General features: G+C 55.7%; 6 protein-coding genes across 6 annotated transcripts; 4 read left to right on the top strand and 2 right to left on the bottom strand.

Annotated features, from left to right (window-relative positions):
* Window positions 1–840: 840 nt before the first annotated feature.
* BCV69DRAFT_235936 (hypothetical protein) lies at window positions 841–1,314 on the top strand (the record flags this gene model as incomplete). Its single annotated transcript, XM_025489913.1, has 1 exon — window positions 841–1,314. A coding segment is annotated over one exon (474 nt), but the record flags the coding sequence as incomplete, so codon positions are not given.
* Window positions 1,315–1,694: 380 nt separating this feature from the next.
* On the bottom strand, window positions 1,695–5,869 carry BCV69DRAFT_282319 (hypothetical protein). Its single transcript, XM_025492314.1, has 2 exons — window positions 2,582–5,869; window positions 1,695–2,496 (listed from the first exon to the last, which is right to left on the bottom strand). The coding sequence occupies exons 1-2, from the start codon at window positions 5,541–5,543 to the stop codon at window positions 1,892–1,894; spliced, it is 3,567 nt and encodes a 1,188-aa protein (XP_025348761.1). The 5' UTR covers window positions 5,544–5,869; the 3' UTR covers window positions 1,695–1,891.
* Window positions 5,870–5,898: 29 nt separating this feature from the next.
* Window positions 5,899–9,319, top strand: BCV69DRAFT_175277 (hypothetical protein). Its single transcript, XM_025489533.1, has 3 exons — window positions 5,899–6,331; window positions 6,416–7,229; window positions 7,298–9,319. Exons 1-3 carry the CDS (start codon window positions 6,098–6,100, stop codon window positions 9,133–9,135), a joined length of 2,886 nt encoding a protein of 961 aa, XP_025348760.1. The 5' UTR covers window positions 5,899–6,097; the 3' UTR covers window positions 9,136–9,319.
* A 2,178-nt stretch (window positions 9,320–11,497) lies between these two features.
* Window positions 11,498–13,562, top strand: BCV69DRAFT_298602 (hypothetical protein; the record flags this gene model as incomplete). Its single annotated transcript, XM_025494233.1, has 2 exons — window positions 11,498–12,070; window positions 12,150–13,562. 2 exons carry the CDS (start codon window positions 11,498–11,500, stop codon window positions 13,560–13,562), a joined length of 1,986 nt encoding a protein of 661 aa, XP_025348759.1.
* A 913-nt stretch (window positions 13,563–14,475) lies between these two features.
* On the bottom strand, window positions 14,476–15,382 carry BCV69DRAFT_269414 (hypothetical protein; the record flags this gene model as incomplete). Its single annotated transcript, XM_025490894.1, has 4 exons — window positions 15,357–15,382; window positions 15,069–15,265; window positions 14,884–14,971; window positions 14,476–14,772 (listed from the first exon to the last, which is right to left on the bottom strand). The coding sequence occupies exons 1-4, from the start codon at window positions 15,375–15,377 to the stop codon at window positions 14,476–14,478; spliced, it is 603 nt and encodes a 200-aa protein (XP_025348758.1). The 5' UTR covers window positions 15,378–15,382.
* A 126-nt stretch (window positions 15,383–15,508) lies between these two features.
* BCV69DRAFT_282315 (putative splicing factor 3b subunit 1) lies at window positions 15,509–19,245 on the top strand. Its single transcript, XM_025492313.1, has one exon. The coding sequence runs from the start codon at window positions 15,591–15,593 to the stop codon at window positions 19,116–19,118; it is 3,528 nt and encodes a 1,175-aa protein (XP_025348757.1). The 5' UTR covers window positions 15,509–15,590; the 3' UTR covers window positions 19,119–19,245.
* Window positions 19,246–20,366: the final 1,121 nt, after the last annotated feature.

Raw genomic sequence — 20,366 nt, 5'->3', positions numbered from 1 at the left:
TCGGCAACATCAGCAGGGGCCAGTCAACCGAGAGAGACGGTCAGCGGGACCATCAAGCCCAAGTCCCAGCAGCAGCAACAAGCAGCTGGTTCTTCCTCATCCTCGTCAGCATCCACTTCACAAGCGCCGCCGTCATCTTCACAGCAAAGTTTATCCTCGGCTGGACCTTCCTCTTCATCATCTTCAACTCCTTCTTCTCCGAGCTCCTCTGAGCTTCTGAAGCAGAGGCTACAACAAGCGCAGGAGAGATTGGATAGGCCTATGCCAGCTCATGGACTAGGAATGGCAGGTGGTGGAGCCACTGTCAATTTCGACAGCGAGGGGCATATCATCCACCAGGCTGGTCCAGTCTCGTCTCCTCCTCCGCAGACTGGCTCTGGTAGCGGCTCTTCGAGTGGCGGCAATGCATATACATCGAGTGTGGCAAGCGGATCTGCTGGAGGGTCCTCAACTCGTCCATCCGGGGCAGACTCTGGCGGCGAGGCGCACCATGGTCCTCTTGTTCCTGCGACGTCTGTGCCAAGTATGGACTCGACAGAGTTCCGACCTCCATCCCCTGCGCTCGACCATCTGTTCGACACGCGGCTCTTTGTCAAGAGGCTGGAAGAAGCTGGGTTCCTCAATGCGGAGAGGCTGCAAGAGGCCACGACTGAGCTTCGTGGCAATGACCGAGAAGGCCAAGAGCGGCAACGAGAGGTCTTGAGGTGGATCACGGAGGCTCAGAATCGCAGACCTCTCGAAGCGAGAGATTCGATCGAAGAGGAGACAGAGGACGGTACTCCTCCGACTGCCGCCGGTAAAGAGTTATCTACCCAACCCCTGCATCGTCCTCATGACCCGGCCGAAGCAATCATGCAGCTGACTACTGCCTCCATCCAAGGCAAAGCGGCTCAGTCCCTAGACGTCCTGCTGAATCGTGTCCAAGTCGAGAATCAACGCTACCTTTTCACAGCTGCCCTCTCTGAGCTACGTACCGAGCTTCAAGTCCGAGCAAGAAACGATGCAGCTGCTCTACGCTCTATTACCACTCTTCTCCAGCGTGAAGTGGACAGCTTAAGTCAACGCATGAGAGAAGACATTGAGCGTATGAAGCACGACATTCAAGTCGACATGAACAACCGCAAAGGCGAAGCCAAGGAGGAGCAGAATTCTCTCGATCAAGAAATCCAAGATTTGAACAATCGCTTTACCATCTCTCTCTCTGACTTAAAGACGGAGATTGAGCAGTCGATCAAGTGGGACTTGACGAGGAGGGCACTCGCACTCGTCTTTGGACTAGCAAGTATCGTTGTAGTGACTTTACTTGCGGCGGATGCGCTCACTCGCCGAGCAGAGAGGATGAGAGCCGAGGAGGCTGCTGCAGCTGGAGAGGGATTGGGCAACGGAGGAGCCTATGCTTCAGGGAGCACCGTTAGCAGCGGCAGCGGCAGCGGCAGTGGCAGTGGCACCACAGGTGGGCTCATCAAGCGGCGGAACAAAGCGGCCAACACCGCGGCCACACCCGCCTACTCTTCAGGTCGTCCAGCAGGGGGCGCTGGGGCTGCCAGTGGCGTTGCTGGAGGATCCAATGCCAGCAATATTGGTCTGGCGCCTGCTCCCCAACCAGCCTTGTCCTTGAGGCCTGCGGAAGAATTGGGCCTGGTAGAGCAGTACGATCAGCAGGAGGAACGATTCGTGTAGATGCTATTTACTGGTCGCGCAGGAGGGCTCGTGTGCATGCATGCAGAGCAGCGACAAGGGACTGGAATACAATGCATTGTTCATACCATTGCTATACAGGCTAGGGTGCGGGGAGTGAGAAGCGTTGCCATATAATAGATTTGCGAGGGCGGGACCTCTGTGATGAAGCCGAAAGAAGAAACGAAGTGACAGTGGAAGATGGCCATCGACATTAAGACGAGGCCTTTGCATCCTCGACTTCCTTTCTCGCCTGCTCAAGCACTGAGCCCTCCTCCTCTTCAACAGGCATAGCATCTCCCTTCTCTCCCTTTTCTTCAGATCCATTAACACTCCCCACCTCTTGTACTCCCACTCCTCGAATCGCCTTTTTGAAGACCTGGTATGCCCGATCTAGATCATCATTGACGACTACGACGTCAAAGTTCCTCCCGCCATCCTCTCGAGCATACGCCATCTCCCCCGCAGCCATACTGAGTCGCTTGAGTACACTCTCGGGCGTTTCTGTCCCCCTATTCTTCAATCGCTCATAGAGTGCCGCGAGCTTAGGTGGGGAGACGAAGAGGTACAATGGATCCAAGTGGGCATGGTTGGCCTTGAGTAACTTGACGCCCTGGGCATCAATATCTAGAATGGCTCGCTTGCCAGCCTCCTTGGAAACGGCTTCGACGGCGGCAATGGTTGTGCCATACATGTTGCCACCGAAGGTAGCATGCTCTAGGAAGGCACCCTTGGAGACTAGATCTTCGAATTCGGAGCGGGAGACGTAGTGGTAGTGGAAACCGGGAATCTCCCCTGGGCGTGGTGCACGGGTGGTGTCTGGGAAAGTCAAATAGATATCGGGTCAGCCACTAGACTTCCCCTACCCAACTCCTCGTCTCTTACTGCGCTATGTCATACTCACGGCTTACACTGAACCCATACTCATCTGGGAACTCTGCAAAGAGCCTCTTGATGAGGGTACTTTTGCCCACTCCCGAAGGTCCACAAAGTACCACTGGCTTGGACGTCTTTTGCTTCGGCGGCGTCGGAGGAGACGAGGAAGCCGTCACCTCTCCTTGAACGCTGCTGGCTTGGCTGTGGGAGAAGCTCGCCTTGTTCACGGGCAGCAAGCCATGCTCGCTCTCTGCTTCCTTTTCACCGAAGAAGACGGCAGCTCCCTCAATTTGACCACGAGCGAGCATCTTCGAGTCTTCCACGCTCAAAGCATGGGCGGAAAGCTTCGAGAGGGCTTCCGATAGCTCAATGTGCTGAGTGAGGGCTCTACGGGGCAGAGGGTGGATCGAATGGCGAGCGTCCAGGTCAATGGAGAGAATGTTCGATGAGAAGGCTCCTTCCGAAACCGTGATCAAGAGAGACCGCTCCGGCCTTGTTGCAGGGGTGGTAGACATCGGCGAAGGGGCTCTTTCTGCGGCCGCTGCTGATCCGGCATCGTGTGATGGCCGGGGCGAAGCAGTAGTGCTATTCGCCCCACCTGTGTTGGATGGAGTCTTCTCGAAGACTTCGAAAGTAATAGAGCTAAAGTAGTCCAATGGTGGCATGCGGGGCATTACGATGGGTAGATCGGAAGCAAGGATGAGGTTTAGAAGCGTATGCACGTGAGACTCCTTTGTAAAGTAGAGGGAGCAGAGACTGCCCTCCTCGGCTCGCTCCAGGTCAGATACGATGTTCCTCATCAGAGGCATGGAGGTAAGAAGGCCGATGCGTTCTTTTTGCTCCAGCTCAATGCCGTACTCGCGGGGGCAGACGTAATGGAACAAGACGCAGCTCAGACGATAAAGCTCGTGCAACATCTCCAGCTTCTTCTTCTCATCGGTCTCAGCAGGATCGCTGAAGATGGCCTCGAGGAAAGGCCGGTTGTGCAGACCATCGTGACTTAGCATGTCTGCCAATTCGGAAGTTCTCGATGGATCGCTTGGCTCCTCTTCGTAGTCGGCAAAGAGCTTCTCCCACCTCTCGCGGAACAACTTGGGGGTCTCATGGGTACACCAGCGCTTCTGAATCTTTTCAACGTCAAGACTCTGGAAATTCTGCTTCATCACCTTGGACAGATGGGCCAAGATGGCCGCAATTTGTCTGGCGAGTTCAGCAGGAGGCGCCATGTCTTCAGGCCAATGCTCGGGTCGCTTCTGAGCATCGACGCCGTCTGCCCTCAAGCTGGCCTTGAGGGACTTCTTGACAGTGTCCATGTCTTCTTTGGCCGCATTCGAATCGTCTAGGAGGTCTTTGCGGATGACAAGCTGGAGGGGCTTCTGCGATGGCTCTTCGGGGTCGTCCAGGAAGGATGCTGCAAAAATCTCAGCAGAGGCAGTGACTCGGCGCTCGGAGCTCGTGTAGATGGTACAGTTCTTGAGCGCCTTTGGGCACATGATCATCATGTCTCTCCTCATATTCTGTCCGTAGTCCTTGGCTTGGTGTCTAGCAGCATGGGAGAACTCGCCGCCCCACTTGACGATCAATGTCATCTTGTCTAGCTTACCATCCTTGAATGCCGGCTTCATCTGCACCTTGGTACCTGGCATCTCCTTCTTACGGTTGATGACATCGATGACAAGATCAAGGTCTTCTGTCTGAGCGCCGTCGAGCTTGCGAGCCTCTTCAGCAGCCGTAGAGACGAGGTCAAGCTGTTGTCGGAGGATGATCTCTTCCCTTCGCCCTTGTAGGAGATCGATAAGTGGAGCCGTCCAAGAATCTTTGGCTTTGAAGCTCCTCTTCAGCTTCTGCTTTGGCGTTCGGTCACCGTGACGGAAAACGGTGACGGTTGCTTTCAGGTTCCAAGAGGCCTGAGACTGCTCACTTGTTGAGCCAGTCTCACTACCAGAAGAAAGAGATCGAACAGGCGGAACATTGTGCTTGCAAAAGTTGCCAAGGATCTCTGCGCATTTGTCATAGTAGAAGTCGTTGCCCTTAACGAAGCTCCATCCATTCACGTCAATGACGTAGCTTTTGTTTCCGACCCGCAAGAGGTCAAAGCCACAGATGTTCTGTTTGAAGGCCTTGCTAATGCTCGTTGCCATCGTCACTTCAGGCTCAGATAGCTTTGTGATGTAACGGATCTCTTTACCGTCTGGATTCCTTTTCACCAGGCCATCTACGACCGGGGACTTGCGAGTCTCGGCATGGACGAAGTGGGGACCAATGGTGTACACCTTGACATCCTCGGCGTTGTCAACACTGATGAACTCCTCGTAGATATACGAGCCCTCTTTTCTTGGCTCGATCAGGTTCGGGTCATGTTCCGAGGATTTGTTGCCGACCTTTCTGAACAGCCTTCGGCCCCCTCCTCCCATCGATCGTGGAAAGTAGATGTGGATATTGTGATCCTCTCCACTGACGGGCTTTTCGACATAAGGCTTTCGAATCTCCTGATTGCCTACTACGAGAGTATCTTCGTCTTTCAGGTAGCAATCTTGGACCGGTCTACGACGAAGCAAATCGACTCCTAAACGCCTCTTCAGATCCTTGCCCAGTTCCTCTTCCACCTCTGGCCCTCCATCTCGATCCACTTCCAGTCGCCTCGGCGTAGGTACCTTGACGGCATCGAGGATGGCTAGGACAGCTCTTCTATCCCAGAGGACTTTCTGGAGACCAAGGTCGTTGACACAGACGGGCTTGCGGAGGTTGGCGTAGGCGATGGCCTTGTCCAAGGGAAACCCAGCACTGAAGAATGAAATCAGCACGTCCACTACTGGCCAAGACTCTGCCGGCTCGTCCAGAATGACCTTGTCACCGAAGTTCACAATGTTCACATCGAGGTCCTTATTGGCCAAGATCCGGTTCAGGATATTCTGCATGGGCTTGCTTCGAGCCTTTCGGTCGAGGGCACATACTCCCAGGGTGATGGTACCCTCACGCTGCGCCTCCATGTTAGTTGGGATAGATGGAATCTTCTTGAGGGGTTCTGTAAGGAGACTTGAGTGTCCGTGAGTTACGCGGGACGTATCTATCCGATCTCTATATGGCAGACACAAGCTCCCTCGTTTCTTTTGTACAGCCGCCGACGAGAGAACGTGGGGCGGGAGAGGAGGAGGAGCGGAGGGTGGACACCGATTGAGCTCGAGGCTGAGGTGAGCTGAAGAGGAGAAAGGGACCGAGTAAGGAGTAGCAGAACGAAGTAAAAAAGGTGAGTATGAGAGCCGTGGCAAGAGTGATACCATCAAAGGGCCGAGTATCTCACAGGTCTTTCAGGGCGAAGGGACCATGACCAGAAGAAGTGCATATATCCTGCTGCCGGTCAGCTCCACTGCGCGCCCGCACAGGCGGGAAGGCGTGAGCGCCACGGACGATTTTTGGCGGAGGAGGCTGCACAAAATTTACACGGACAGCTTCTTCCCGTGATTCGCCATTCAGCCGTTGCTAGACCATCACGGCAGCTACGAGGTAAGAGGCTATTGCGGCTCAGCGTCAGACCTCGTCCATCATGCCCGCAGTCCTGGCACCTCATCCTTCTCTCTCGCCGCCCGTCGTCCTCGGATCTTATGCCCCTTCAGCTGGCAAGGCAGGCAAGACCGTCTTTCAGGCAACTGCAGCTTCTTCATCTAGGTTGTCACACGCTGCCGTTGGGGAAGTTGTCAAGCTGGGCTCAGGAAGCGTCAGGAGGGCAAGGGGTCTCATCGTGACAGTAGCTGCTGGAGCTTCAGTGACGCTGATCGATGTGAGTGTGAAGTAGAGCGGGTCGAAACAGCAAGAAGGCGAGCTTGGCTGACAATTGCTTCTCTGTCTCCTATGCATCTTGAAGGCTGCAACACATACTGCTGTCCAGAGCTTCGTCCTTTCCAATGCTGTACAGCCCTGCACACCACCTTTGGTAACTCTGCAGTCAGCTGGCAAGGGCAACACCTTGAGGCGGACCTACCTGGGCCTGGTTGCTCAAGATGGCTCCGGCTCAGAAGTCTGGGCGTGGAATGAGGTCGTCAAGGAGAGCAGCCGCTCAGCAGCAAACGATGCCAATCCCGAGCGGACAACTGTGCGGTCCAAAGACGTGATATCTTCTCTGCATCCGCTCTCCTCCGGCGAGGTCCTGCTCCGACATGGCAGCGGTAGCTACAGCGTCTTGAGCAGCTCGGCCGCCGAGGTACAGCCGCCAATCCTACAGATCTCAGAGATCTCGCCCCAAACAAACGACAACTCTGCATCCCCTCATCCTCGTACCGTTACCCATTCGGTTACCGTGCTTGACCTCGTGGCATCCGCGCAGATTTTTGGCGGAGGAGTGCGCCAGGAAGATTCCTTGGGCTCCCTCATCACTTTTACTTCGGCCGGCCGGTCTTCTGGCCCCTCAATTCCTTCGGGAGGAGCGGCAGGTGACTCGAAGGACAAGAAGGGCAGACGGAGGAAGACGGCCATAGAAGTCATTGACGACGCGGAAGGCTCCACCAATAGGGACGGACTCACTGCCTCTGGCCCTCTGAAGGTTCAGGTGCAAAGGATCGGCGTGGCGAGTGGACCGGAGAGGCTCACAAGCCTTGGAGAGACAGCGGTCTCTACAATACCAGACGCGGCCTCTCTGCTAGATGTCAATCTGTTCCATGACGGGCAGGTTTCAATGCTGAGTGAGTCCGTTGCTGAAGGGAGAGGAGCGACATGCGATTGCTGACGACTCTGTGCTCCCATTTCTTAGCCCGGTCTGGTGATATTCTTTTCAGCAGACTTAGCATCAGCGCATCAGAAGGGCCACAAGTCAGCCAGTCGCGGACCTTGTCAATCGCGCATATCTCTCAGGAACCTTCGTCTTCTCGTCCGGCTGCGCTCCTACGACTCTCTGCTTCTCATCTCTTGGTCGTCCTTCGTGCAGCAGGCGGACCTAGTTCTGGCAGACTTGCTGCTCTCATCTGGGACACGGATCTTGACGCACTAATCGTCACTTCCGATTGGTCTGCACCCGTTGTCCCTGGCCTTGAAGAGGCCGAACGAAACGCGAGCGTCTCGCTGACTCGTGTGGGCGGATCGCAGGCTATCGTAGAGGGGTGCTCCTGGGGAGGAGCTCAGACCGGCGGAACAGCGCTGGCCACCTTGTGGGCTCTTCCCTTTACCATTCCGTCCAGCAGTGTCCTGAGACATGCTGTCGGAAAGGCAGCGCTGACCACTGCATGGTCGAAGCAAGTTCAAGCAAAGGCTGCTTCTTCGAGTCGTGCGGGAGCAGACATTGAGGGACAGCATCAGGCCCTGCTGCAGCGACTGCAGAGCATTTACAGCTCAAGTACTGCTGATACAGTTGAAAAGAAGTCTGCAGAGATGGAGATCGCCTTTGCCAGCTGGCTCTCTGAGGAAGGGGCAAGGGTCAAAGCAGCATGGGAAAAGGAGCGTCTCGAGTCACAAGCTGCTGCTGCAGAACTTGCGGCCGATGATCAGAGCGGGAGCGACGACAGTGACCGGGAGCCTGCCAATCTGGGTGGCGGCGAGGAGAAGAAGTTAGTCAGACAACGCAAGAACCACAGGGATGAACGAGCACCCAAAGTCAAGCTATCATATTCCTTTGTTGCAACTCTATTGGACCTGGCTCTACCTGCAGCACCATCGACTGCTCGCTCCGCACCGTACGCAAAGAAGATCCTCACCTACTTGATGAGCCGCAAATCTGTCAGCTGTGGCATGCTTGCTGGGAGTGGACAGTCACTCATTGCTCGCTTGAGAGCCCGAAACGACTGGGGACAGATCATGGACACGATCAGAAACGTATCTGATGTTGGGGAGAGGGAATTAGTGGACCTGCTAGTAGAGCTCCTGAGAAACGAGAGGAGCAAGGAAGGCGAGTCGGCCGTCAAGACGCCTCTAGACGTTTACCTGTCACAATTCGTGACGATGGCAGTCTCGCGGCCGCTTCTGCGATCCACTCTACACGGCCATGTCACCGAGTCAAGCGATGTGGTGGTCCTTCTGCAAGTCATCACGCGCTGGCTGAAAGACAGAGCGGCAGAGCCGCTTGACCTTGTCTCTCTGGCAGGAGCCGATGACGAGCTGACCGGCACAATGAAGAAGTCGACGGCAGGCTCTAGGCGAAGGCGACTTGGCGACAAGAGCTCGCAAGCAAAGGCTCCTCCCACGACGGATTTGCTGCAATTCGCAATGGACCTCATCGACGTCTATTTCCCCCTACTCCTCAATACGCCGTCGATGCATGGATCCTTGCACTCGCTTTCCAAGGCGCTCTCGGCACATCTCGCCCTCTGCACCAGCTTGAGCACTCTCAGAGGTCCACTGGATGCCTTTACACGTCTCGACACGGACCGCAAGCGACTGCAAGAGGAAAGCGCGAGGAGAATTGCTGTACAGCGCGCTCGCGATCCAAGGGCGGCAAAGTCACTGAAGGCATCGGCAGGTCAAGCTGGAGCTGTACAAGCTCGTAGCGAAACGGGAGGTGGATTAGGGATGGAAGGACTTGGAAAGACGGTCAGGCTGCACGCATTGGAGAGTAGCGCACTTGTGGGGCCGTATACTCTAGAGAGTCTCGACGTTTGAAGAGTGCGAGGTGTGCAAATAAATGCAACGTCAGCAATACCTTTCCTGCAGGTGATCCCTCTTCGGCCGTCAAGAAACGAAAAGTAGTTGGTCTGTATACGGTCGATCCAATTAGAAACATTCTCAGGACGCCTCTTCTAGGCTACCTCTCTACCTCTCCTCCCCTTTTCCCCCTTCTCCCCTCCCTCCCTTTCTTCTCGGCCGACTCGTCCATGCGTACTGACTCCGATTCAAGCGCCTCTCTGAAGAGTGGAAGGTCCGCCCAAGAGCGCCGCGCCCCTTGGGGCTGAGCAGAGCAGAGCGGATTAGAGCAGAGCAGAGCAGACCTGGGTGCAGCTATCGCGCGGCGCGGCCTAGCGCTATTGAGTCACCCAATCCCCCTTTTGCCATTTATTGCTACTGCCACTGACCCTACCGCTGCCGGCGCCCACTGCCGATTCACTTTACCGGTTCGGTGGGCGGTACTTGGAACGGGTCGGGAAGGAGTCTTGGCAATGGGGTAGGGTAGCGTGAGAGTTTTCTTTCTGGTAAGCCCCCTCCCCCCACTGCCTCGACTTCTTTGTGGTTGTATCGCCCTGGCTTTTGGGGCTGCAGGCAGGTAAGCGGAGCTGAGCTTTGTCTTTTCCCCCCCATTGCATTGCATTCCATTCGAATCCCAGTTCCAATGCATTTCCGTCCATTGATTGCTCTGTCGCGCGCTTTCACAGCTCAGCTGGATGAGGACAATGAATGGTCAAGACACCCAGTTTGCAAGTCGAGATCAGGGTCATGGGCAGTGTAGATTTGGCTGCATTGCCGAGTCGAAGTCAGAGCTCGCTTCTGCAAAGAGTGGTGGGGGGGGGGGACGAGTGGAGGAGCAAAAAGTAGCAAAGCTGACCGACTGAGCAGGGGCGCTCAAGATGCCGGGTTTGAGGAATCTCTTGCGCCCTGCCCTGCCCTGCCTTTTGCCTGCTGAGTCGCTTCGCTCGGCCGGCGGGAGGCGGAGCGGAGCCACACTTCTCTCTCTCGCTCATCTTCTCAGCGCGTCCCGCATGTAGCGCACGAATGGGCCAGACCAGACCGCCCTGGTGCGGTACCCATCTGGGTCTGGGGCTCCAGGCACAGCCGCGGCGGGGACATCTCAGTAGAGGACTGATGGTTGCTCTGATCCATACACATGGTGCTCAAGAGGCAATGGGAGGGGAGAAAAGAAGAGGCGGGCAGGCAGGCGGGCAGGCAGGCGGGCCGGCAGGGGAAGGGGAGTATGGATTTCGCGTTACGTTTGAGCTACCTGCCTGGGTCCTCTTCCCGACGCCCTCGCTTGGATGAAATGGACGGAATGCCAATTGTCTCACTCAGGGACGACAGAAGGCCAGTCAGCAAGCGAAGTCGAAAAGGGAGGGGGAGCAAGACACGGAGACACGGAGCGGGGAAACCCAAGTGGCCGAGGATGGATGGACCCAGACAAGAGAGGCTGCCTCTGCTCAGTCTGAGTCCGAGAGGGGCCAAATCCCCGCTTTGGTGGTGCACCTAGACTCCGTTGACGCGATAAGCAAACACAGACTCGGCCCAACCTCTCACAAAGAAGGACGAACAAGGAGCGTCACCATCAACGTACTGCTCCTCACTCTTCCTGCTCCCTCTACTCCTCCTCCTCCTCCTCGCCCTCATCAGCCACTCACTCGCTCGCACACCTTGACTCCTTCCACCCCACAACGCCATACCTCCCTGCAGGCAGCCCAGCTAGCTTTCCGCTGCAATTGCGCTGCCTCTTGGTTTCAACGTACGCACCTCGCCCTCCAAAAGGGCCCGCTGTAGAAGCCGCGGGGTTGGACCTGGGCGCTGGCCGAGTAGTGCGCCGCTTGTGCCTGCAGGGCCAAAGTGAACTCAAAAGGCCGCACGGAGCTGGGACAGAGGCAGGACACCACACTCGACTTGGCTATCGGCCTCGCACCGAGGTAGATTTCGCCCGACCTTGTCACCAAAGGCGGCGGCGGCAGCAGCAGCAGCGCGTCTTGCGAGGCACCACCCAGGCACCTCCCCGCCATTTGCCATTGGCAAGACACTTTGCCCCACCCAAAGCCCTTCGTCATTCATTTCACTCCTTCGCTTTCCCTTCCCATTGGTCTCTCACCCCCTTCTGTTGCGGTTCCTTGAGCAAGGCATGAGCTCTGGTTAGTCAAGACTACGCCCACCAACACGCACACACACACACACACACACACACACACACTCCCTTTCAGCATAGACTCTTCTTGCCTCATCCTTCACCGCAAAGGGCCCAAAGAATTACCTCTCGGCAGGACCCGGACTCATACCAATTCACACACTCATCAATACCCTCGTCCTTCTCCAGGACCCCCATGCCCCATACCCAGGACTCATGAGCGGCTTCCCACACAACATCCTCCATTCCCAGGAGGATGCCCCTCCCCGGCTAGCTCCCATAGCTCAGCGAGGTGGTCCCTCATCAGAGGGCGCCGGCGTGACCAATCCCAGCTCCACTTCAGAAGCAGCTCCTCCTGGCTACAGTGATGTCACGGTAGCAAGTCCATCGCGGGAAGACTATGCTGCCTCTCAATTCCAGTATCGTCCCTCGTCGTCTTCGGGCGATCTCGCCTACCGCCGAGATTCCGGAGGAAGCAGTGCAGGTAGCAGGCCTTCCACAACTGCTTCTCTCAATCCCACGATGCAACAGCTCTCCACTGCAGAGAGGCTGCCTCTGTCCACTACCCTGCCCCCTCTTCGAAGTGTCATGGGAATAGGAAGACCTGCTTCGGCTTCAGAGTCGGCAGGAAGCCCAATAGCTGCCGCAAACACGTTGCTTACTACATCGGCTTGGGAGCAGAATAGGCCTAGAGCAGCTTCTGCCTCGTCCTTCACAGCGGGAGGATCACATAGGGGAACGTACTTATCTGGGAGGTATGATCGGTCCATACTCGGAAGATCGGCCCTGGTGAGTTGGGACAACGGGAAGGCTCTGATGTGAAGAGTATCGCTGATCTAAATGCCCTTTCTCGCCCCCACCTATTCAGCCTGACCGATACCCTGCGATTGGAAGCGCCGGCGCTGGAACCTCTTCTAGCCTCTCGTCCAACCCTACCTTGACGTGGTCAGGCTCCCTCCGTAGCAGTCGCGCCGGGCCCACCTCACGGGCTCGCAGTCACTCGAGGCCCGAGCCCTATGTCGTCCCCTCTGGTGCTGCTGCAATGGCTGGAAACTCTTTAGCGGGCCCTCATCGCGGCCATCCTTCCGTGTTGGTCAGTGCAACTCCCTCGTCTCAGGTCAGAGCTCAGACGGGGCTTCCTGGGTCTAGCGCATCCTCCCGCGGGACAGGCAGTAGTGCTACACCTTCGCTCAATCTGCCACCTGGCGAGACTATCTCTCTAGATGGCTTCTCAAAGGAGCAGGACGGCCGACGCTTCAAGCTTGTGGTGGTACAATCCCCAAGCAGAGCGAGGATGTGCGGGTTCGGAGACAAGGACAGGAGGCCTTTAAGCCCAACGCTGATCGTCAAGCTGGTCATTACAGATGTGGAGACTGGCAAGGAAGTACCGCCTACAGATGTGGACACCTCGGCCTTCTTTCTCGCTGCTGACCTCGTCCACCCCGAAGAGCTCAAGGCGTCTCCGAGGAATCTGCTCATACATCAACACGCCGCAAATGTGTCTACGGAGATGCTGCAACAGTCTGCTGGTGGCTCGGGTACTCCTAGCTCGTCTTCATCACTAGCTACCTTTGACGTCGAACGAGTAAGAGCGAGATCCTTGTCCGACCCCTGGAGGGCGGCTCAAGTGACTCCCTCGTGGAACGGTGGAGGCGGTGGACCCGGTCCGGCTTATCATCCTTCTTCTTCTTCTTCGAAAGAAGGCCTCGGGCCACCGCATTCAAGTGGTGGTGGTGGCGGTGGTGCGGCTCCTTTTACTACGGTCACCACGGAGACGTACACACGAAACTTCGTCGGCGCCTCCGTCGCCAGTGCAAACATTCTCAAGGACGAGCACGACCAGCTTGGCATCTTCTTTGTCCTGCAAGACCTCTCGGTACGAACCGAAGGAACCTACCGCATCAAGCTCATGTTTGCCGATCTAGCAAGTCCATCATCTACCGCCTCGCCTTCTCCTTCTTCCAGCAGTGGTACACAGGGACAGGGTCAGATGAGACTAGGCATCTCCGAAGCCCTCGCAGAAACGTACACGGAGCCCTTTGTGGTGTACACTCCTCGACGTTTCCCTGGAGTTATAGAGCCTACGGTCCTCAGCCGAAAGTTTGCTGCACAGGGAGTCAAGATTCCTGTAAGGGTTGATCGAAAGAAGCGAAGGAGGAAAGGTAAAGCGGGAGAGGGTGGAGAAGGAGGAGAGGGAGGAGTAGATGGGAGTGGAGGCGAGGAAGGTGAAGGAGGAGAAGGTGGTGAAGGAGATGGAGATGAGGATATTGAAGAGGACTGAGGTTGTGGGCGGGTGGGGGAGTAGGAAGTAGTCAGAGGGATATTGCATCCATGCTGAGGGACGCCTAGAAAGGTCATTGTCTTGATGAAGAAGACGGACAGACAGAGGAGAGAAGCAAACAAGTGCAAAGGAAACACAAAACACACGATCGGTAAAATCCCCCCATTCCTCTGGGCCTCCGTCTCCCGTCTCCATTCATCCCCGTCCCTTCGTTCCTCATTCCTCGTTCCCTCGTCACCAATCCGGTTCTTCGGGTTTTGGGTCTCGGGTCTCGGGTCATCACAAAAGCCACACACAACCGCACACGCACACGCACACCCACACGTATATACACACCCTCACGGCGAGCTGACCAAGGGAGGGAGGGAGGGAGAGTCGGCCGTGTTGAAGAGGGTTGACAGGTTGCAACGCTTCTGCATGCATGCAATGCAATACACAACTTCATATCTATTTTGTTCCATTCATCCGTACCGTGGAATGTACACCTTGCTTGTTCAGAAGTCGCCAAGGGACTGGAATGAAGTGAAGTAGTAGTAACGAGAGTAGTAACGAGGAGGGGGAGAGAGGGAGATCTTGGACGCGTATCTGTGCTCGACGATATTGTACTTGATCAGAAGAGCTCTAAAGGTTCGTCCTTTGTATTTGTATTTGTGGTTGTGTGGTGGTGGAGAGTGGTGGAGAGTTGGTATAGGGTAGTGGTGGTGGAAGGAGGGCGCTGCCATTCCAGTGGGCGAGGAAGGCGGGGAAGCGGGATGCGGGTTGTGGGGCTAGGAGTGTAGGCTCTCATGGTTGATGCTCCGAGAGGGGTGAGGGATGGCAAAGAGAAGCGACGAGCGACAGAAGACTTCAGACTCACAGTTAGGTAGATGGTTTCTAGTATGGTATATTTCCTTCCCTTCCCACTCCTCACGTCTCAGGTCTTACTCGGCGTAGGCGGAGGGATCTCCCCCTGCTTGCCTCTTCCCCCCGTCGCCCCACCTCCCCCTCCTCCTGTCTCTCCCCCACCCATGGAAGGCGGGTTCCACGCAGCAATCTTTTCCATTCTCCTCTCAAAGAGGGGACTATGTATCGTTCTCCTCCCCGGTGGCAGAGCAGCTTCTGCTGGTGGGAGGGGAGCGGAGCGTGCATTCTTGGAGAGGAGAGAGGGAGAGATGGAGTGGAAAGGGTTGCAGAGGTGCGAGAGGTAGGAGGTGTGGATTGCGCGGAAGATCTGAAGTTGGAGGAAAGGGAAAGAGGTAGGGTAGAGGTCGAGGTTCAGGTTGAGGTTGAGACCATGTCCTGAATATGGGTTGCTCCCAGAGGAGGGCTGAGGAGGACTCACGGTGATCATGTCCAGATCCTTGACGACCATGTCCGAGACGGTCAGCATGATCAGCAGCTTCGTCCTCGTAGAAGTCTGGAAACCGTACCTGTAGAGTGTTACCGCCGTGTGAGCTCTCCCGTCGAGCCGCCTTTGTACCGGCGCCCTTGGTGCAGTCCATCTCCTGCAACCCCAGTAGTACTCACACGGCCAGATCCTCCATGGTCATCAGCAGCCCAAAGTAATTCTCTACATTCTTGGCAGTCTCCCTCTCCTCGACTAGGTCCAATGCACTATGAGCTATAAAGTGATACCGTAGATCTGCCTCGCCTCGCTTATCCGAGGGACCAAAGGAGCGAATGTAGAGAGGGGAGTTGGTCGAGGAGATGAGGGCGATGCATTGCTGGCGAAGGGGCCGAGGAGCGTACCAAGAACAAGAGCGATGAGATGCGCTACTCTTGCGGCACCTTCCACCATCACTCTGCAATACTCACTATCTTCGTCGAGGATGTCATCGTCGTCCTGCACCGCGCTACAAGGCGGGGGGGGGGAGGATATGGGGATCCCAAGTGGCCCGCACGGAAGCAGCCACATCGCATCTCCACGCTTTGGCCGCGCACCGCCAAAATCTCACCTCCCCGCTCTACTCAGCCAAGCCGAGCCACACCTTCGCTCGTCGCCACCATCTTCGTATCACCTGTATCCTCCTCCTCCTCCTCGCCACAAAGATGTCATCCTCAAGAGGAGGCAGTCGAAAGGAGACCAAGTACGTTAGCGAGCTGCCAATGGACGTCGACGATGCTGGCAGCTCCGATGAGGAAGGCTCCTCCTCCAGACCTAGGAATCCCCTCGATGCCTATTCTGCCCCGAGGCACCTCCTCCACGAGTACGCCGACGAGGACGAGGATCCCCTCGCTCAGAGTGCTCAATCTCGTCAGATTGCAGCACGAGAGAATGACTACAAACTCAGGAGATTCAATCGAGATGCTGGACCTGAAAAGGGATCAGATGCATTCGAGGCTGGAGAGCAGGGCGAAGGAGGCTACAAGGAGGCCATGAGGCGGGCAGAGATTGAGAGAGAGGAGGAGAGGGTCAGGAGAGTCATCGAGGCTAGGGAGAAGGAAGCAGTGGAGCGGTCAAGGGGTGGATTAACAGACGATAGAGATGTCACACCACCTAGAGAAGATGTGAAGCCACAAGGAGGAGATACTACACCCAAGATGGAACGGAAGAAGAGAAGGTGGGATGTGGGACCTCCTAAGGAAGAGGAGGAATCATCTGCCCAGACCATCAAGACCGAAGTGGATGAAGCACCGAGGAAGAGGAGATCAAGATGGGACGAGGCTCCCCCGGCAGATGGCGATGCAGCAGCAACCGAGCCGGTCAAGAAGTCTCGTTGGGATCAGACCCCAGCTCAAGCCGAGGACTTTGGGGCCCTAGATGCCCAAAAAGCAGGCATTGGAATGAACGGAACATTCGCGCTAGACCCACGTAACAGGGGTCTCAGTGACGAAGAGCTCGATCAGCTCCTCCCTTCTGAAGGCTACAAGATCGTTGAGCCACCTCCCGACTATGCTCCCATCAGAACGCCTGCTCACAAGCTCATGTCTGCACCGGCTGCAATGGGTGGAGGCGGCTTTATGATGCAAGATGAAGCGAGTGCAAGAGCTGCCGTCGAGGAGATGATCCCAGACCTGCCAACCGATATTCCTGGAGTTGGTCAGCTTGCCTTCTTCAAGCAAGAGGATCAAGTCTTCTTCAAGAAGATCTTGGAGGACGAGGGAGAACAAGAGCTTTCGCTGGAGGAGCTCAAAGAGCGAAAGATTATGAGGCTCCTGCTAAAGATCAAGAATGGTACACCACCGATGCGAAAGACGGCGCTGCGTCAGATTACCGACAAGGCGCGAGACTTTGGAGCCGGTCCGCTCTTTGACAAGATTCTGCCTCTGCTGATGGAGCGTACATTGGAGGACCAGGAGCGACATCTCCTCGTAAAGGTCATTGACCGCATTCTTTACAAGCTCGATGATCTTGTGCGGCCCTATGTGCATCGTATCCTCGTCGTCATTGAGCCTTTGCTCATCGACGAAGACTACTACGCCCGTGTCGAGGGTCGTGAGATCATCTCCAATCTGTCCAAGGCTGCCGGACTTGCCCACATGATTTCGACTATGCGACCCGACATCGACCATGTGGACGAGTATGTGCGAAACACCACTGCTCGAGCGTTCTCTGTGGTGGCCTCGGCTCTGGGTATCCCAGCCCTGTTGCCCTTCCTCAAGGCCGTGTGCAGATCGAAGAAGTCATGGCAAGCAAGACATACCGGTATCAGAATCGTGCAGCAGATTGCCATTATGATGGGATGCGCCGTCTTGCCCCATCTCAAGAACCTCGTCGACTGTGTGGAAAAGGGACTGGAGGACGATCAGCAGAAGGTGAAGACGATGACTGCCCTCGCTCTTGCCGCTCTGGCAGAAGCTGCAGCACCATATGGTATCGAATCCTTCGAGAATGTCCTCAAGCCTCTGTGGTTGGGCACTCGTCAACACCGAGGTAAAGGGCTCGCTGCTTTCTTGAAGGCCATTGGATTCATCATCCCATTGATGGACTCGGAGAGTACCCTCTATTTCGTGAAGGAAGTAACTCCTACCTTGATCCGCGAGTTCCAGAGCGCGGATGAAGAGATGAAGAAGATTGTCTTGAAGGTAGTCAAGCAATGTGCTGCCACTGATGGAGTCACTGGTCAATTCCTCAAGGAGGAGATGTTGCCCGAATTCTTCAAGCACTTTTGGGTGCGAAGGATGGCTCTCGACCGAAGGAACTACCGTCAGGTAGTGGAGACAACAGTAGCTTTGTCGCAAAAGACTGGTGTGACAGAGGTGGTTGGCCGGATCGTCAATGAGCTCAAGGATGAGAACGAGCCATTCAGGAAGATGGTCATGGAGACCATTCAGAAGGTCATCGCATCGCTCGGTGCTGCCGACATTGATGAGCGACTCGAGATCCAGTTGGTCGACGGTCTGATCTACGCCTTCCAAGAGCAAACAGTCGAAGACAACGTCATGCTCGAGGGCTTTGGTACTGTGGTGAATGCTCTGGGCATGCGCATCAAGCCATACCTTACCCAGATTGTGTCCACGATTCTCTGGAGGCTCAACAACAAGAGTGCAAAGACTCGTCAGCAGGCTGCCGACTTGACTACGAAGCTCGCCGTGGTCATCAAGCAGTGTGGGGAGGATGCCCTTCTGAGCAAGCTCGGAGTGGTTCTGTTCGAGCAATTGGGTGAAGAGTTCCCTGAATCTCTGGCCAGCATCATCTCTGCCGAGGGAGCCATTGCCGGTGTGGTGGGAATGACCCAGATGAATCCCCCGATCAAGGATCTTCTCCCTCGCCTCACACCGATTCTGCGCAACAGGCACGAAAAGGTGCAAGAGGCTTGCATCAACCTGATTGGACGTATCGCAGATCGAGGTGCAGAATTTGTTAGCCCAAGAGAGTGGATGAGGATCTGCTTTGAGCTTCTAGACCTGCTAAAGGCACACAAGAAGGCGATTCGACGAGCAGCAGTCAACACATTTGGCTATCTAGCCCGTGCCATTGGCCCTCAGGATGTTCTGCAGGTTCTCCTGACCAATCTCAAGATTCAGGAGCGTCAATCGCGAGTCTGCTCGACGGTAGCCATTGCGATTGTGGCGGAGACGTGTGGTCCCTTTACCACCATTCCTGCCATCCTAGCAGAGTACCGCACGCCTGAGCTCAACGTACAAAATGGCTGTCTCAAGTCCTTGTCCTTTCTGACGCAATACGTCGGCGAGATGAGCAAAGACTACGTCCCTGCTCTGGTGACTGTGCTGGAGAATGCTCTCATCGAGCGAGATGCAGTGCATCGTCAAACCGCCGCTGCAGTCGTGCAGCACGTCGCCCTAGGCGTCGTCGGGTTAGGTCAGGAAGACTGTCTTCTTCATCTCCTCAACTTGATCTGGCCCAACATCTTCGAGCAAAGCCCTCACGTGATCAACAACGTCTTTGACGCAATCGAAGCCATGCGAGTCGCCCTCGGTCCTGGAATCCTACTCAACTACAGTCTTCAAGGTCTATTCCATGCTGCGAGAAAAGTGAGGGAACCCTTTTGCAGGGTATACAATACAAATTATGTTGGAGCTCAGGATAGTCTGGTACCATTTTACCCGGACATGGCAGATTTTGATGATGAGGTGAGAAGGTATAGGAGAAATGACCTCTATGCCTTCTTGTAGACAGACATTAGTGGACTGGGACCCCTTTCTTGCCCTCCCCCTACGAAATATGTTTACTTGTACTTGCCATTGTACCTTTTCTCTTGTGGTGCTGTAGATGTGCCTTTTGACTGACTTTGTGCTGCTTCCATTTGGAGACGGGAGCCTGTACGTTCCTGTCGTGTGACAAGTCGTGTACGCTCACACAGATCAGGCTTCCAAGCTCCCACCACCAGAATGTCACTGATACTGACACTGACACTGACGCTCTTCAAGCGTGCTCAGATAGGTAGACAGACAGGCAGGCAGACAGGCAGGTCAGGTATGCATGGTAAACATGGGTTACTTTTCCACAAACATCTATACGTATGCCCTAAGTGAAACAAAGGAGGGAAAGAGGGAGGGGTTGGGGAACAAAAGAGCATGGTACAAGTACAAAATTCAAAGTGGGGGTTCTGGCTGCTGGAGGTGGTATGCATGGATGTGAGATAGAAGGGGTTGGCGAGGGGGCGATTGAGGGGAAGAAGACATGGGGTGGGGTGGGGAGGAAGTATCTAGAGGGGAAAGGGAAGGAGACAAGATCGGGGAGGGCATGCACGATTCCCGCTGCCTCATCGTCCAGCAAATCCTCCAGCATACTCAGGCATCGAAGCGGCAGAAGGGAGCGTGTACAGGCCCGTGGCGCCGGAGTCCTGTCCGCCCATGTATCCCCCATGAGTCATCTGGTGATGCTGAGGCACACCCTGCTGCTGCTGCTGCTGCTGTTGGTGCTGGTGATGCTGATGGGATTGGACATGCTGGGGAGCAGAGTGATGGGCGTAGTGCGAGGATCCGCCCGGATTGAGATGGGCATACTCCTGCGCTCCCATGCTGCCACCACTACCATTGCCATTGATGCTGTCATACGACGATGGCGCATGGCCGGGCGCGGCGCGATACTGATGATCGGCATACTGTGCTGCTTGGTGAGGAACGTACTGTGAGTGTCCGTGAGCATGCTGGCCGCCAATGACGATGGCGCCTGGGTGCTGCTGCTGTTGTTGCGGCTGTTGCGGCTGTTGCTGATACAGAGGCTGAGCTTGCGAGAGCAAGGTGCCAGGCATGCTTTGTGAGTGGTAGTGACCCTGGAAGGAGGTCGACGAGGGCATGCTACCGGTGATGGGGCCATTGGCAGACCCATCCCCATAGTGATGACTTGCCGAAGACTGGCCAGGCGCGCCTTGTTGACCCTCGACGCCCGAATTGACGAGGTAAGCAGAGGAGGATCCA

Source organism: Pseudomicrostroma glucosiphilum (assembly GCF_003144135.1).
Source record: "Pseudomicrostroma glucosiphilum strain MCA 4718 unplaced genomic scaffold BCV69scaffold_5, whole genome shotgun sequence".
In the NCBI taxonomy this organism is placed as follows: domain Eukaryota; kingdom Fungi; phylum Basidiomycota; class Exobasidiomycetes; order Microstromatales; family Microstromataceae; genus Microstroma; species Microstroma glucosiphilum.
Note: the sequence above shows the minus strand (reverse complement) of the source record. Positions and strands in the feature narration are given on the sequence as shown.

What these genes read in the sequence shown, in the direction of transcription:
- BCV69DRAFT_282319 (XM_025492314.1), bottom strand. Translation starts at nt 5,543, where the DNA reads ATGGAGGCGCAGCGTGAGGGTACCATCACCCTGGGAGTATGTGCCCTC. An exon ending in GTATGGGTTCAGTGTAAGCC is followed by an intron (nt 2,497 to 2,581) that starts GTGAGTATGACA and finishes TGACTTTCCCAG; the next exon opens with ACACCACCCGTGCACCACGC.
- BCV69DRAFT_175277 (XM_025489533.1), top strand. Translation starts at nt 6,098, where the DNA reads ATGCCCGCAGTCCTGGCACCTCATCCTTCTCTCTCGCCGCCCGTCGTC. An exon ending in CTTCAGTGACGCTGATCGAT is followed by an intron (nt 6,332 to 6,415) that starts GTGAGTGTGAAG and finishes TGCATCTTGAAG; the next exon opens with GCTGCAACACATACTGCTGT. An exon ending in CGGGCAGGTTTCAATGCTGA is followed by an intron (nt 7,230 to 7,297) that starts GTGAGTCCGTTG and finishes CCCATTTCTTAG; the next exon opens with CCCGGTCTGGTGATATTCTT.
- BCV69DRAFT_282315 (XM_025492313.1), top strand. Translation starts at nt 15,591, where the DNA reads ATGTCATCCTCAAGAGGAGGCAGTCGAAAGGAGACCAAGTACGTTAGC.